General features: G+C 46.9%; 1 protein-coding gene across 22 annotated transcripts in view; it reads right to left on the bottom strand.

Moving 5' to 3' along the window:
- The window catches only part of LOC121579330 (neural cell adhesion molecule 1), a 320,914-nt gene that overhangs the window by 4,159 nt on the left and 301,000 nt on the right, over positions 1-15,755 (bottom strand). For 18 of the 22 annotated variants that reach the window (XM_041893822.2, XM_041893827.2, XM_041893821.2 and 15 more), the window contains 3 exons: positions 4,015-4,222; positions 3,692-3,805; positions 2,600-3,169 (listed from right to left, as the gene is read on the bottom strand). In XM_041893822.2, the coding sequence (XP_041749756.1) occupies positions 2,600-3,169; positions 3,692-3,805; positions 4,015-4,222 (892 nt within the window). The remainder of the gene's footprint in view (positions 1-2,599; positions 3,170-3,691; positions 3,806-4,014; positions 4,223-15,755) is intronic. The other 4 variants (XM_041893839.2, XM_041893840.2, XM_041893841.2 and 1 more) reach the window with 1 other exon arrangement.

Here is a 15,755-nt window from a genome sequence, read left to right as displayed (position 1 = left end):
TCAACAACACCACGCAACACCTTGCGGCTCAGCGGGCATCAGTAGCATCAGTGAAAAGGCACTCTCCTCTTTGGCGGTGTCAGAGCCAAAGCACGCAGTTAAAGAGTGGAAAACCGCAGGCCACCTTCAACCTGACAAGGACAGGACTATTGTGGTGGACATTTTGTCACCTCAGGGTTGCGTTCTCTGTCAGAGGTCTGGTGCTGTATCGCCTTGCGGTTGAATTTGTCAGAGTAGCGTCCTGATAAAATGACCAGGTTGGCTGACGGGGGAAAAAGTCACAGGGTCATTTATCTCAGTACTGGCTGACCTTGGCAGTAAAGAGTAGCACAGGAACAGGGGAAAAACGAAAGTTGCCGTAGGAACACAACAACAACAGCTCAGCATACCGTCATGACAGGACCACCCAAGCAAATGGTAAGTTGGGCTAATTAGCTGCTAGACAATTCAGATAACAAACTGGGAGCATGAAAGACTTTTCTCCACGAATCCTGCTAAGGTGGCATACTGTAAATGTAGCTAATTAGGGTAACAGCCTTGGACGGCTATTAAAGTGTGGCGTTGTTATCGCCTGGAGGACAAACTGACCATTGATAATAGGGTCTGTTAAGCAGCCTGGGCTTAGCCCGGGCAGGGGAAACTAGGCTAGGCTGGTCTGGACTAGCAGGAGAGTAAGAGGGAAAAATTAGTCAACTTATTCCACATGCAACACCATAAGTCTCACTAATAATGGTGAACTCTGCCCCTGTTGCTATTGGAACCCTGGTGTGGGTAATAGTGGAAGCCAGGGAAGATAGGATCTATCTGTCCAACATGATGATATAATGGATGAAAACAGAGTAGTTGCTGGTTTGTTTTAGCACCCAGATGCAGATGTACAGTTACACCTGCCAGCTGCACTGTAGCTACATGTCAGCTGGAGGGGAGAGCTGTGTGTGTGTGTGTGTGTGTGTGTGTGTTTGTGTGTGTGCGTTTTGTTTGTGTGCGCGCGCATGCAGTGGGGAGCCAAGTCAGCCTGTAGTCCTGCAATTTCCTTCTGCCTAGGTAAAATAAAAACGGTCCTCCATTCCAAGATGGGAGGGTGGAGAGGCTCTGTTCGCTTTCTGTACTGGTTAAAGCAGTTCGCACAAGGACCCTTCCCATGGTGCCCGGTGCTCAGAGCTGACAGTGGCAGTCAACGAAGCGGGAGCCCCAATACTCAAAGGCAGCGAAGTGAGAATGGGGGGCGAACAAACCGCTGAGCAAGAAAAAGAGAAGGGGGAGGAAGAAACAAAAGAGTTTACGCCCCGCGGACATCTCTGTTTGCAGACAAGTTCGGTGGGGTACAAGCCCTGGGTACTAAAGAGGCCGGCGTCAGTGTTGGGGAAGCTACTCTCAAAATATAGTTTACAAAGCTACCAATTACTTCACACTGGAAGATGTTAAGCTACACTAAAGCTACTCTTAAGGAAAACATAGTTTTACATCCAAATTACTTCATGAAAAATTATCATACAGTGCCTTCAGAAAGTATTCATACCCTTTGACGTATTCCACATTTTGCTGTGTTACAGCCTGAATAACAAAATCGATTAAATAGATTTTTTATTTCTCACCCATCTACACACAATACCCCATAATGACAAAGTGAAAACATGTTTTTAGAAATTTTTGCAAATTTATTGAAAATGAAATACAGAAATATCACACTGCTGAGTCAATACTTTGTAGAAGCACCTTTTGCAGCAATTACAGCTGTGAGTCTTTCTGGGTAAGTCTCTAAGAGCATTCCACAAGCTCTGTCAAATTGGTTGTTGATCATTGCTAGACAACCATTTTCAAGTAGATTTAAGTCAAAACTGTAACTCGGCCACTCAGGAACATTCACTTCTTGGTAAGCAACTCCAGTGTAGATTTGGCCTTGTGCTTTAGGTTATAGTCCTGCTGAAAGGTGAATTCATCTCCCAGTGTCTGGTGGAAAGCAGACTGAACCAGGTTTTCCTCTAGGATTTTGCCTGTTCTTAGCTCCATATCGTTTATTTCTTATCCTGAAAAACGTCCCAGTCCTTAACGATTACAACAATACCCATAAGATGATGCAGCCACCACTATGCTTAAAAATATGGAGAGTGGTATCCAGTAATGTGTTGTATTGGATTTGCTCCACACATAACACTTTGTATTCAGGACAAAAAAGTGAATTGCTTTGCCACATGTTTTGCAGTATTACTTTAGTGTCTTGTTGCAAACAGGATGCATGTTTTGGAATATATGTATATTTTACAGGCTTCCTTCTGTTCACTCTGTCAAATAGGTTAGTATTGTGGAGTAACTACAATGTTATTGATCCATCCTGAGTTGTTTTCTCCTATCACAGCCATTTCTATTTAAAGCTTTAGGTGTCACCCGTGGCGATGTAGCTAATTGAATGGCTGCAGCAGTAGTGTAGTGATTGAGAGAAAAAGAGTGAGTGAGCGTGTAACAGAAAGGGAGGTTGCCCAAAACTATGAGAACAGACAGAGGATACAGTAGGTGGTGGTGGTGGAGGGTGGTGGTGGAGGTGGGTGAGCGAAAACATACACATAATAAAACAGCCTAAGAGGAAGGGAGGAGGTCATACTCGTCCTTGGCCGGTGCGGGAGCAGCAGTGGAGTCTGCTGGGGCCTTGGAGCTTTTGCTCAGGGCATCAAACACATCCTTGGCCAGGCTGTCTATCTGTAAGTCCTTATTCTGACTGTCGCTGGCAGGGGTGCTTTGGACGGGCTCGGGCTGGCTCTGTGGAGCGGCATCGGCTTTGGCAGAGGAGAGGTTGGAGGGGGCCTTGGCTGGCTCTAAGGAAGGGGCTGCGGGGGTGGCGGGCTTGGGGTCGGACAAGGGCGTGGCTTTAGGAGCCTCGCTTAGGTCGACGAGGGGAGCCACGTCAGATTGGGCTGCAGGCTGAGGAGCGGGGGCGCTAGCTTTGGGCGTGCTGGACTGGGGGATGGGGGCAGGGGTGCTTTTAGGGTAGGCTTTGGGGGCAGTTTTGGCCTCGGTCAGGGCAAGGGTTGGGGCAGCTGTGCTGGAAGTGAGGGTGGTACTCTCGCTAGCTGGGCTGTTCTGAGCTGTGCTAAAGCTTTCAGTGACGGGGTCAGAGTTAGTGGCGATAGAGGGTAGCAAGTCCACCACCGTGGCAGTAGTGTCAGCAGTGGGTCTGTGAGGAGAGGAGGAGAACAGGAAAGAGACGAGCCATCGAGCAGCGAGAGGGTGAGAGAGGAAAGAGAGAGAGCAGGGAGGGGTAGGGAGGGGAGACCAAGGTACAAACACACATCCAGAGTGAGTGCTACATGCAGTGATAAAGCAAAGAACTAGAGATTCAAAACGTTAATGTGCATCTTAAGCAAACTAAAGCAAATTAAACCAAAATCAGTTTAAGGTTATTAAGTGTTTAAGGCTGGTACGTGTAACAACTAGCTATGTTTGTTACCATCAGCGTAAACAACAAACATCAGGGCACATCTTCAGTATCTGGTTTTGATATTCCATTCTCCCATTCTTTTATCAATTCGTTTAGCCAATATGTCAGCAAACACATGATCAAAACGCTCAACTGCTGTCATTATGGAATAAGAAGTATGTCTTATGCATAGACATATTACACGATTAGTATGGGTTTGCCAGTGGAAGGCAACCCTAGTGCAGTGGGTCTACCCACAGCCAGTGCTGGAGTACTCACTCTGGCTCTGTAAGAGGGGTGGTCTCGTTGGGCTCTGTGGGCCCCCCCCCCTCATGGTTAGGGGTGCGGTCCTCTGTCCTCACCTCCACGATGGGCTCCTTTGACTCGTCCTTCCTGTAAGGGGAAAAAGTGTTTTGAATTAATGCTGGTGCAGTACAAGTATACTGTAGTGAGTCGTTTTGGTTAAAAACACTCTGCAATTCTGCACTGCCAAACTGTGGTCTAGTGTCTGGGAGTAGCTACTGCTCAAAGTGCATACATCATTTCAGAGAGAAAAGCAAGGGAGCCAGGGAGCCAGGGAGCAGAGAAGAAGAGAGACTCACATGAATGCCGCCTTGCCCTCCTCGATGTCCTTGTTCTTTGCTCCAGGTCCAGACTTGCCGCAAAAATTTACGGCAATGCACATGAGGAAGCCACACTTGTTGAGGAAGTAGCAGGTCACGTCGACACCCACCAGCAGCAGCACAAAGACCACGATGAGGATCCCCACGATGGCCCCTGTGCCCAGGCCTGAGCCGCTAGTCATGGTGTCTGGAACGAAGGAAAGAGAAGGAAGAGAGAGAGAATAAGGAAGACAGAGAGAGTGGAGAGAAAGTTAGAGGGGGAGGGAAAAAAAAACGGGAAGAGAGAGGGAGTTAAAGAGAGAGTCAGCCTTTATCTCCAACCTTTCATCCATAACTTCAGAATGTCAGACTGCTTCCCTCCGGGCCTCAAGTGTGTTGTTGTTCTTTTAGCAGGCTCTGGGCCAAATCATGACATATTCTACTTCAAATACATCAGTGACAACTAATTTGAGCACTTGTTTTAATATGTTATGACTAAAAATAAGTTGATGGTCTGATTATCAAAGAACACAAACTTGGGCCTAGGGAAATCACACAGCATTGCATTAGTTGCATTCAACCGATAAACAACTGTCAGTTACTATCTAAGTTAATATGTTAGACACACCAATGCATGGACAGTTGAAGTCGGAAGTTTAAATGTATTTGGCTAAGGTGTATGTAAACTCAGTTTTTCACAATTCCTGACATTTAAACCTAGTAAAAATTCCCTGTCTTAGGTCAGTTAGGATCTCCACTTTATTTTAAGAATGTGAAATGTCAGAATAATAGTAGAGATAATGATTTATTTCAGCTTTTATTTCTTTCATCACATTCCCAGTGGGTCAGAAGTTTACATACACTCAATTAGTATTTGGTAGCATTGCCATTACATTGTTTAACCTGGTGTCACGACTTCCTCCGAAGCCGCCTCCCCTCCTTGTCCGAGCAGGCTTCGGCATTCGTCGTCACCGGCTTTCTAGCCACTGCCGCTCCATATCTCATCATTCCATTTGTCTTGTCTTTTCAATTACACACACCTGGTTCATATTCCCCTCATTAGTACGTGTTTAAGTGTTCCCTCTGCCCCCTTATCCTTGTGTGTGATTGTTAATTGTGAGGATTAGTAGCTCGGTTGAGCTCAGTATTTTGTATTGCCGGGGTATTTTCCCCGTGTGCATGTTTGTTCCAGTGCGCCTGTTTTGCGCACTGGACTGGTTATGCTGGATTACGGAATAAACTCTGTATACTGTGATTTACCCTCCTGCACCTGACTCCTTCAAATCACGCATCCCAGAATCACCCACCCACTATGGAGTCAGCAGGAGAGGAGTGCATGCCTGGAGTCGTGGCACGGGTCCAGGAGCACTCAACAATGCTAGCCAGCTTGGGAGAAGCAATCGATTGGGTTCTCCAGGTCGTCCCAACGCCTGGAGAGGAGAGGACCCGATCTGTCGAGACCAGCTGGGCAACCGGATCCAGCCACCTACACCCCAGCACCCAGAGGGATCCATATATCCCGACCACGGGAGTTCGACGGGACAGCTGCTCTCTGCCAGGGATTCCTCCTCCAACTGGAGCTCTACTTCTCCAGCATCAGGCCGGCCCCATCGGAGCGGGAGAAGGTGTACGCCCTCGTCTCCTGCCTCTCGGGGAAAGCCCTGGAGTGGGCCAATGCGGTCTGGAATGAAGGAGGAGCCGCATTGGACAACTACGGGGAGTTCGCTCGCCTCTTTCGGGCTGTCTTCGATCACCCGCCCGAAGGTCGAGAGGCTTGCGAGCGGCTGGTCCACCTGAGGCAGGGGACGAGGACTGCGCAGGACTTTGCCTTGGAGTTTCGGACTCTAGCAGCTGGGTCCGGGTGGAACGAGCAGGCCCTTATCGACCACTTCCGGTGCCATCTGCGGGAGGACGTCCGAAGGGAGCTAGCCTGCCGGGACACCATGTTGTCCTTCACGCAACTGGTGGACATGGCCATCTGTTTGGACAACCTGCTGGTGGCCAGAGGACATCCTGGAGGGGTTCTGCCCGTTCCAACCCCGGCCAACTCGGATCACGAGCTGATGGAGCTGGGTGGAGCCGCGAGAGAGCGGAGGACGACAGCGCCAGTGACACTCTGGTGGCACGAAGGGACATTACACCGCACAATGTCGTCAGCGTTATTTTGGGTCTGGAGGCGGCAGGCAGGGCACTCTCACATCACCCCAGGTATCGAACACCCACACTTGTTCAGAGCCCTCTGATGTGCACTGTACCCTACCCATCCACTTTCCTGATCACATTGTAGTTCCCCAGTGTAAGGCGCTAGTCAATTCAGGCGCAGGGCATTCTCACACAGTCTAGGCATTTCATTGGTTCCCCTATCCATTCCACTCCCCATCAGAGCACTTGACAGTTGACCATTAGGGTCCGGGTTTGTTAGGGAAGTTACCGCACCAATCACCATGGTTACCCACGAGACTCATTGCGAGCAAGTCACGTTTTTTATCATTGAGTCTCCTGCTTTCCCTGTGGTACTAGGTATCCCTTGGTTAGCACTCCACAACCCCACATTCTCATGGCCGCAGAGGGTTCTCACGGGGTGGTCGCGAGAGTGTCAGGGTAGGTGTCTCTGTGTTTCCGTTGGTGCAACCACGGTGGAAAGTCCAGACAGTACCTCCACCGTGCGCATTCCCCCCGAATACTTCGATTTGGCGCACGCGTTTTCCAAAACGCAGGCGACCAAGTTACCACCTCATCGGGCGGGGGATTGCGCTTTAAACCTCCGGGTAGACGCTGTGCCTCCCAGTAATCATGTGTGTCCCCTGTCACAGGCTGAAACGGAGGCTATGGAGACATACGTCACCGAGTCCCTGTGCCAGGGGTTTATATGTCTCTCCACTTCTCCCGCCTCCTCGAGTTTCTTTTTTGTGAAGAAGAAAGACGGCGGTCTGCGCCCTTGCATTGATTATCGATCACTGAACAAGGAGACGATATGATTTAGTTATCCTCTCCCCCTCATTCCTTCAGTGATCGAGTCAATGCATGGGGCACGTTTCTTCACCAAATTAGATCTCCGGAGTGTGTACAACCTGGTGTGTGTCCAAGAGGGGGATGAGTGGAAGACAGCATTCAGCACAACCACGGGGCATTATGAATACCTGGTGATGCCCTACGGTTTGATGAATGCTCCATCCGTCTTCCAGTCCAGTGAACAAGGTGTTTCGGGACATGCTTGGTCGCGGTGTAGTGGTCTACATCGATGACATTCTGGTGTATTCCACTACGCGCGCCGAGCATGTGTCCCTGGTTCGTAAAGTGCTGGCCCGACTGTTGGAAAATGACCTTTATGCAAAGGCAGAAAAGTGTCGGTTTTTCCAGCAGTCCGTCTCCTTCCTCGGATACCGCATTATCAACTCCGGTGTAGAGATGGAGGGAGATCACATTTCAGCCGTGCGTAATTGGCCGACTCCAAACACGGTTAAGGAGGTGCAGCGCTTTATTGGCTTCGCCAACTACTATCGGAGGTTTATCTGGGGCTTTGGCAAGGTCGCAGCTCCCATTACATCTCTGTTGAAGGGTGGGCCGTCCCGGCTCTGCTGGTCTGCTGAGGCGGACAGGGCCTTCAGTAACCTGAGGGGTCTGTTCACCTCAGCCCCGGTACTGGCCCACCCCGATCCATCACTACCGTTCATAATGGAGATGGTTGCGTCCGAGGTAGGGATAGGCGCTGTCCTATCTCAACGCTCGGGCACGCCACCCAAGCTCCGCCCCTGTGCCTTCTTCTCTAAGAAGCTCAGCCCGGCAGAACAGAACTACGACGTTGGTGATCGGGATCTGTTGGCTGTTGTCCGAGCCCTGACCGTGTGGAGGCATTCGCTCGAAGGGGCGAAACACCCTTTTCTCGTCTGGACGGGCCACCGTAACCTGGAGTACATCCGGGCAGCGAGGAGGCTGAATCCTCGCCAGGCCGGTGGGCCCTATTCTTCACCCGGTTTGATTTCACACTATCATACATCCCGGGTACGAAGAACGTGAAGGCAGACGCATTGTCATGGCTGTATGACACAGAGGAGAGGCCCAGAGACAACACCCCCATACTCCCGGCCTCCTGCATTGTGGCGCTGGTACTATGGGCGATGGACACGGATATAGAGCAGGCGTTACGCACAGAGCCATCTCCACCTCAGTGGATAAGAGCGTCTGCTAAATGACTTAAATGTAAATGTAAATGTGTCCAGCTGGGCTGCAGTAGGTTCCTGCTCTTATCCATGACCGTCTGATCTACTGGGCACACACGTCACCCTCCTCTGGTCACTCAGGTATCGGTCGTACAGTGCGCTGCCTGACCGGAAAGTACTGGTGGCCTACCTTGTCTAAGGACGTGAGGGTGTATGTCTCCTCCTGCTCGGTGTGCACCCAGAGAAAGGCACCTAGGCACCTCCCAGCGGGTAAGTTACAACCTTTACCAGTTCCACAACGACCATGGTCTCACCTGAGGGTTGATTTCCTTACCGATCTTCCCCTCTCCCAAGGTAACACCACCATCCTGGTTGTTGTGGACCGCTTTTCCAAGGCCTGCCGCCTCCTTCCTCTGCCCGGTCTCCCCACGGCCCTGCAAACTGCGGAGGCCCTGTTTACACACGTATTCCGGCACTACGGTGTACCAGAGGATATAGTGTCTGACAGGGGTCCCCAGTTCACATCCAAGGTCTGGAAGGCGTTCATGGAACGTCTGGGGGTCTCGGTCAGCCTCACCTCTGGTTTCCACCCCGACTCTAATGGGCAGGTGGAATGGGTAAAACAGGATGAGGGTAGGTTCCTGCAGTCTTACTGCCAGGACTGGCTGGGGGTGTGGTCAGTGTTCTTGCCATGGGCAAAATATGCCCAGAACTCTCTCCGTCACTCCGCCACTAACCTAACGCCATTCCAATGTGTTTTAGGTTACCAACCGGTTCTGGCACCGTGGCACTAGAGCCAGGCCGAGGCTCCTGTGGTGGATGACTGGTTTTGGCGCGCGTAGGAGACGTGGGACGCTGCCCACGTCCATCTCCAGCGCGCTGTACGTCGTCAGAAGCCTAACGCTGACCGCCACCGCAGTGAGGCCCAGGTCTTTGTACCGGGTGATCGGGTCTGGCTCTCGACCCGGAATCTGCCCCTCCGCCTGCCCTGCCGGAAGCTGAGCCCGCGGTTTGTGGGGCCGTTCAAAGTCCTGAGGAGAATCAATGAGGTTACCTATAGGTTATTACTCCCCAATGATTACCATCTTAACCCCTCGTTTCATGTGTCTCTCCTCAGGCCGGTGGTGGCTGGTCCGCTCCAGGAGTCTGAGTTGCAGGAGGTCCCTCCGCCTCCTCTGGACATCAAGGGGGCCCCGGCATACTCCGTCCATTCCATCCTGGATTCGAGGCGTCGGGTGGGGGGCTTTCAGTACCTCGTGGAGTGGGAGGGGTACGGTCCGGAGGAACGGTGCTGGGTCCCAGTGAGGGATATCCTCGATCCCTCCCTGTTGCGGGATTTCCACCGTCGCCATCCGGCTCGGCTCGCCCTGCCCCGCGTCCTCCTGGACGTCCCCGAGGCCAGGGTCAGCACTGCTGGAGCTGCGCATCAAGGGGGGGTACTGTCACGACTTCCTCCGAAGCTGCCTCCCCTCCTTGTTCGGGCAGGCTTCGGCATTCGTCGTCACCGGCTTTCTAGCCACTGCCGCTCCATATCTCATCATTCCATTTGTCTTGTCTTTTCAATTACACACACCTGGTTCATATTCCCCTCATTAGTACGTGTTTAAGTGTTCCCTCTGCCCCCTTGTCCTTGTGGGTGATTGTTAATTGTGAGGATTAGTAGCTCGTTTGAGCTCAGTATTTTGTATTGCCGGGGTATTTTCCCCATGTGCATGTTTGTTCCAGTGCGCCTGTATTACGGAACAAACACTGTATACTGTGATTTATCCTCCTGCGCCTGACTCCTTCAAATCACACATCACACTTGGGTCAAACGTTTTGGGTAGCCTTCCACAAGCTTCCCACAATAAGTTGGGTGAATCTTGGCCCATTCCTCCTGACAGAGCTGGTGTAACTGAGTCAGATTTGTAGGCCTCCTTGCTCGCACACACTTTTTCAGTTCTGCCCACAAATTTTGTATAGGATTGAGGTCATGGCTTTGTGATGGCCACTCCAATACCTTGACTTTGTTGTCCTTATGCCATTTTGCCACAACTTTGGAAGTATGCTTGGGGTCATTGTCCATTTGGAAGACCCATTTGCGACCAAGCTTTAACTTCCTGACTGATGTCTTGAGATGTTGCTTCAATATATCCACATAATTTTCCTTCCTCATGATGCCATCGATTTTGTGAAGTGCACCAGTCCCTCCTGCAGCAAAGCACCCCCACAGCATGATGCTGCCACCCCCGGTCATTATGGCCAAACAGTTCTATTTTTGTTTCATCAGACCAGAGGACATTTCTCCAAAAAGTACGATCTTTGTCCCCATGCGCAGTTGCGAACTGCAGTCTGACTTTATTGCGGTTTTGGAGCAGTGGCTTCTTCCTTGCGGAGCGGCCTTTCAGGTTATGTCGATATAGGACTCGTTTTACTGTGGATTTAGATACTTTTGTACCTGTTTCCTCCAGCATTTTCACAAGGTCCTTTGCTGTTGTTCTGGGATTGATTTGTACTTTTCGCACCAAAGTACGTTCATCTCTAGGAGACAGAACGCGTCTCCTTCCTGAGCGGTATGACGGCTGCGTGGTCCCATGGTGTTTATACTTGCGTACTATTGTTTGTACAGATTAACGTGGTACCTTCAGGCGGTTGGAAATTGCTCCCAAGGATGAACCAGACTTGTGGAGGTCTACATTTTTTTTTCGGAGGTCTTGGCTGATTTATTTTGATTTTCCCATGATGTCAAGCAAAGAGGCACTGAGTTTGAAGGTAGGCCTTGAAATACATCCACAGGTACACCTCCAATTGACTCAAATTATTTCAATTAGCCTATCAGAAGCTTCTAAAGCCATGACATCATTTTCTGGAATTTTCCAAGCTGTTTAAAGGCACAGTCAACTTAGTGTATATAAACTTCTGACCCACTGGAATTGTGATACAGTGAAATAATCTGTCTGGAAACAATTGTTGAAAAAATTACTTGTGTCATGCACAAAGTAGATGTCCCAACCGACTTGCCAAAGCTATAGTTTGTTAACAAGACATTTGTGGAGTGGTTGAAAAATGAGTTTTAATGACTCCAACCTAAGTGTATGTAAACTTCCGACTTTAACTGTATCAGCCATCTAAGATACTATATTAGAGGTGAGCTGATACATATATTACCCATATTAGGACAACACACCAGACATGCCAATCACGTCATGCTACACTAATCCAATCTTAACATCAGAACATGAAGCAATCTAATGGTGCATCAATCAAAAATCATAAAGTTGAATAAACAGGTCAACCATTAGAGAACCTGGTTCATGTCACCAACCTTTCCCCAAAATAAGATATGGCAACTTTAAATAAAGATGCTTGTTTTCATTTCACTGCCTGTAAGGGTCTATATGCATATATGACCCTATATGTGTCTTTCGCTTACCCACTCTCACTATTGTTGACAGTTGTAAGACAAAGCAAAAGGCAGTGGAAAGACAGTCAAATCAATCAAACATTGTGCAAATACTTTATAATATATTTTACATCGATGAATACTGCACACAAACAAATGCAAAAAGAAACAAACAATGCGGAAATAAAGCATATCATTAGGGCAATGGATTGCGCTTTCATAAAGCAAACATACACAAGCTACAGTACTTACCAGAAAATGAACAGGGTTATATTCAGGACTACGTAAAATACTACAATATTAATATGAATAAGAATCTATGATATGCATTGCTCCACTACAATGGATGAGCATGCATCCACACTGTTTATACTCTGCCTTCCACACATATCGTTCTACATGAACACACACACAAACACACACCATGAACATTATCATTATCATCATTATCATGAACATGAGTTAATGCGAGCTAGTAACCCAACCACAAAACTGTTAAACAGATTCATGTTTCACAGAAAATTTATTACTATGCTTTGTGTCAAATCAATCTCACACAATCAAATTTAGAAATAATTTGCAGCTAATTTGCATTCAGTAAACCGACACACAAAGAGATCGGAGATTTGATCTGACAGAATAATCTAAAACTCCTGTTAGTTCAATACAAACAAGTGCATTTGGAGTATGGTTGATTTGACACATAATGCTCTACACACGACAAACAGGTTAGCTAGAATTATGATGACGGATCAAAGTTAAATTCCAATCTTTGTTAGCTCTGTTAGGGGTAAAATGTGAGAAATGTTATATTCTAAATTAAAACAAACACAGACAATCCTCGATTTGCACTTACTCTTTGCTCTTGTCATATTGAGAATGTCAGGTTGTCCAAATGTCAGACTCATACACCACACAGTATTCACAGTAAAATCAATGCAACAAAATGTACCGGTACTTGAATAATTATATGATTTACTGGAAAACCATCATCAAACAGGGTAGGCATTTAGTTGGGTCATATGAACTATCATGCAATTTAATCGACATTGTTCCCTTTCTGAGTTCAATGAAATGCACAGGAAGAAAGACTTTAAAGCTGCAATATGTAACTTTTTGGGTGACCCGATCAAATTAACATAGAAATGTGAGTTATAGATCTGTCATTCTCATTGAAAACAAGACTAAGAAGCAGTAGATGTGTTCTATGTGTGCTATTTCTATGCTTCCAGTTCTTAAGTTTCGTTTTTGCTTCTTTTACTTTCGGTTTTGTACACCAGCTTAAAACAGCAGAAAATTCTATATTTTTGGTTATTGAAAATATATTTCACAGCGATTTAGATGGTACAATGATTCTCTACACTATATATTGCTTATTTTGTCACTTAAACTAAAATTAGGCAAACTATTTGAATTTTAGCAACCAGGAAATGAGTGATTTCTGCATATTGCACCCTTTATTAAAAAAATTCAAGCAAAGTACTCATTCCCATTGAAATGTATTGAGAGCATTCCCTCCAAATTACCAGGATCCCTGGGTCTTATCTTACTGTAACACACAAAGTGATTTTGGCAAACCATAGGCAACGTTTGTGCTCCAGGATCAATGGCTTACCAATGTGTTTATGGAGACTGATTGAGACTCGGCTGCATAGAAAGGACCGCAAGGCGCTACAGAGGGTTGTGCGTACTGCCCAGTACAACACTGGGGCCAAGCTTCCTGCCATACAGGACCTCTATACCAGGCGGTGTCAGAGGAAGGCCCTAAAAATTGTCAAAGACTCCAGCCACCCAAGTCATAGACTGTTTTCTCTGCTACTGCACGGGCAAGCGGTACCGGAGCGCCAAGTCTAGGCCCAAAAGGCTCCTTAACAGCTTCTACCCCTAACCATTAAGACTGCTGAACAATTAATCAAATGGCTACCCAGACTTTTTTATTGAACCCCCTTTTTTTATTATAATATTTTTTTACGCTGCTGCTACTCGCTGTTTATTATCTATGCATAGTCAGTATGTACATATAGGTAGGGGTAAACTACCTAAATTACCTTTACTACCCTGTACTCCCACACATTGACTTGGTACCGGTACCCCTGTATATAGCCTCGTTATTGTGTTACTTTTTATATATATTTTTTACTTTAGTTTATTTAGTCTATTTTCTTAACTCTTATTTTTCTTAAAACTACATTGTTGGTTAAGGGCATGTAAGTAAGCATTTCACAGTAAGGTCTACACCTGTTGTATTCGGCGCATGTAACAAATAAAATTAGATTTGATTATTTGATTTGTGTACATTTATGCAAATTCCCTCTACACTGGTACCTTGAAAGGGAGGATACTTTGTGTGGCAGAAACACAAATTCTGACACATACTTGATTTATGTATTTGTAGACTTGTAGCGTCTTGTCAGACCAGAGTTTACTGTATCTGTCACTGTCACTGATTGCTCTTCTTTGAAATCATGTTGTTAACTGCACAACTGTAATTCCACCAGTCTACATTACGTATAATGGGGGATGATATTACAGTAAAAAAAAAAAAACTTGCAATAGTTGACAAAGATTTAGCACCATGCAGTACAGTACTGCATTGTATATTCCAATACCTTGCAAATGGAATGTTCAAATAATATAAAAATCTCATCAGGGAAATCATCGGAAATGGTCGGAAATGTCATCATCTGAGTGAGTCACCAAATTTGAGCCTAAACGGATACCCATGGCATAAATTCCTATAAGTCTACCACAGAGTATATTGCAACTGAGAGTTGAGATGTGTGCTTTCTGCCTCTGCTGGAATGGCTTTAATAATGGAGTTGTTGATATAAACCTCATAATACCCCTCATATGGCTACAGCTAATGCATTGGAGGGCAGCTAATTTATTAATACCATGCACCAGGGAGCTGATAGGAACATACTTTTCAGCGACTGCTGCAGTGCTGGGGAACAACTCACACGAGGTCCTGTCGAATTGCTTTACCGGGTTTTAGCTTAGTACAAAGAGCAGCATCAGGTAGTTAGTTACATGACAATCATTCAATCAGTATTTATATTCACAGTATATAATATCCTCTCAGCCAAGGAAAAACATTTTGTGAAATGAAAGCCCAGTGGCCTTACATAGTGTATACCAGGGATCACTGATTGGCCATCTTCTCTGAAAGTCTATAAAGTTGAGTCACCCTCTGTGGCGGCAGTAGCTCCGACCGGCAGCTCTTTATTTACTGCCATTGCTAAGAGCAGGAGAGAGCATCAGCATCTACCTACAGGGCAGAGCTACGATGCTTGTTTTCCCGCCGTTCCATCTGTATCTTAAAAAGTGCGATTAATCACATCACACATTTTAACACAGTGGGGGTTGGCTCACGAAGCTTTCTTGAAAAATGAGAAACACGGAGACATGCAATGTCAGCACGGAGCATCAAATATTTGTTACAGACTTGTCAGGTGTTTGCTGCACATTTCTCAGATCATCCTGCTGATAGCAAACAGAATACAGGAAGTAGAATAGAAACACAGTCAATAAAGCCATTTGAAAAAGTATCCAAGAAATCAGAGTCTTTACCCTATGAAGCATCAGTGTCCTAACCAGCAGGCAACATTTGGCATGGGATGTCATAATGTTGTCGTTCTCTGGTTGTAAACTGGTTATCTGGTCAAATTGAACCAGGTTTTGCCGTATTTTTTATGGGATCAATATGCCTAGGAATGACATTGTTTGTTATCTGGTCAGATAACTAGATTACATTTACATTACATTTTAGTCATTTAGCAGACGCTCTTATCCAGAGCGACTTAAAGTTAACATTGTTATTCTTTTTTTTTTTTTCATACTGGCCCCCCGTGGGAATCGAACCCACAACCCTGCCGTTGCAAACGCCATGCTCTACCAACTGAGCTACATCCCTGCCGGCCATTCCCTCCCCTACCCTGGACGACGCTGGGCCAATTGTGCACCGCCCCATGGGTCTACAACTAGGTTAAGATGTAACCTTACAATCAGTTTTGCCCTCTGGGTATGACTCCGATGGTAGGAACCACAGTAGTATAGTACGGTTAAGGTAATGCATGGATTCAAAAAGTGAACATACGGGTACCCACAGAGGTTCTAAACAATCCACATATTGTGCTTGTTATCTCAAAACAGATTGCTCTCCCTACTTGATATCATAAAAGCCACAAGTTTCAACTCTA

The sequence above is a fragment of the Coregonus clupeaformis genome, chromosome 13 (genome assembly GCF_020615455.1).
Source record: "Coregonus clupeaformis isolate EN_2021a chromosome 13, ASM2061545v1, whole genome shotgun sequence".
Lineage (NCBI taxonomy): Eukaryota > Metazoa > Chordata > Actinopteri > Salmoniformes > Salmonidae > Coregonus > Coregonus clupeaformis.
This window is presented reverse-complemented; position numbering and strand designations above follow the sequence as displayed.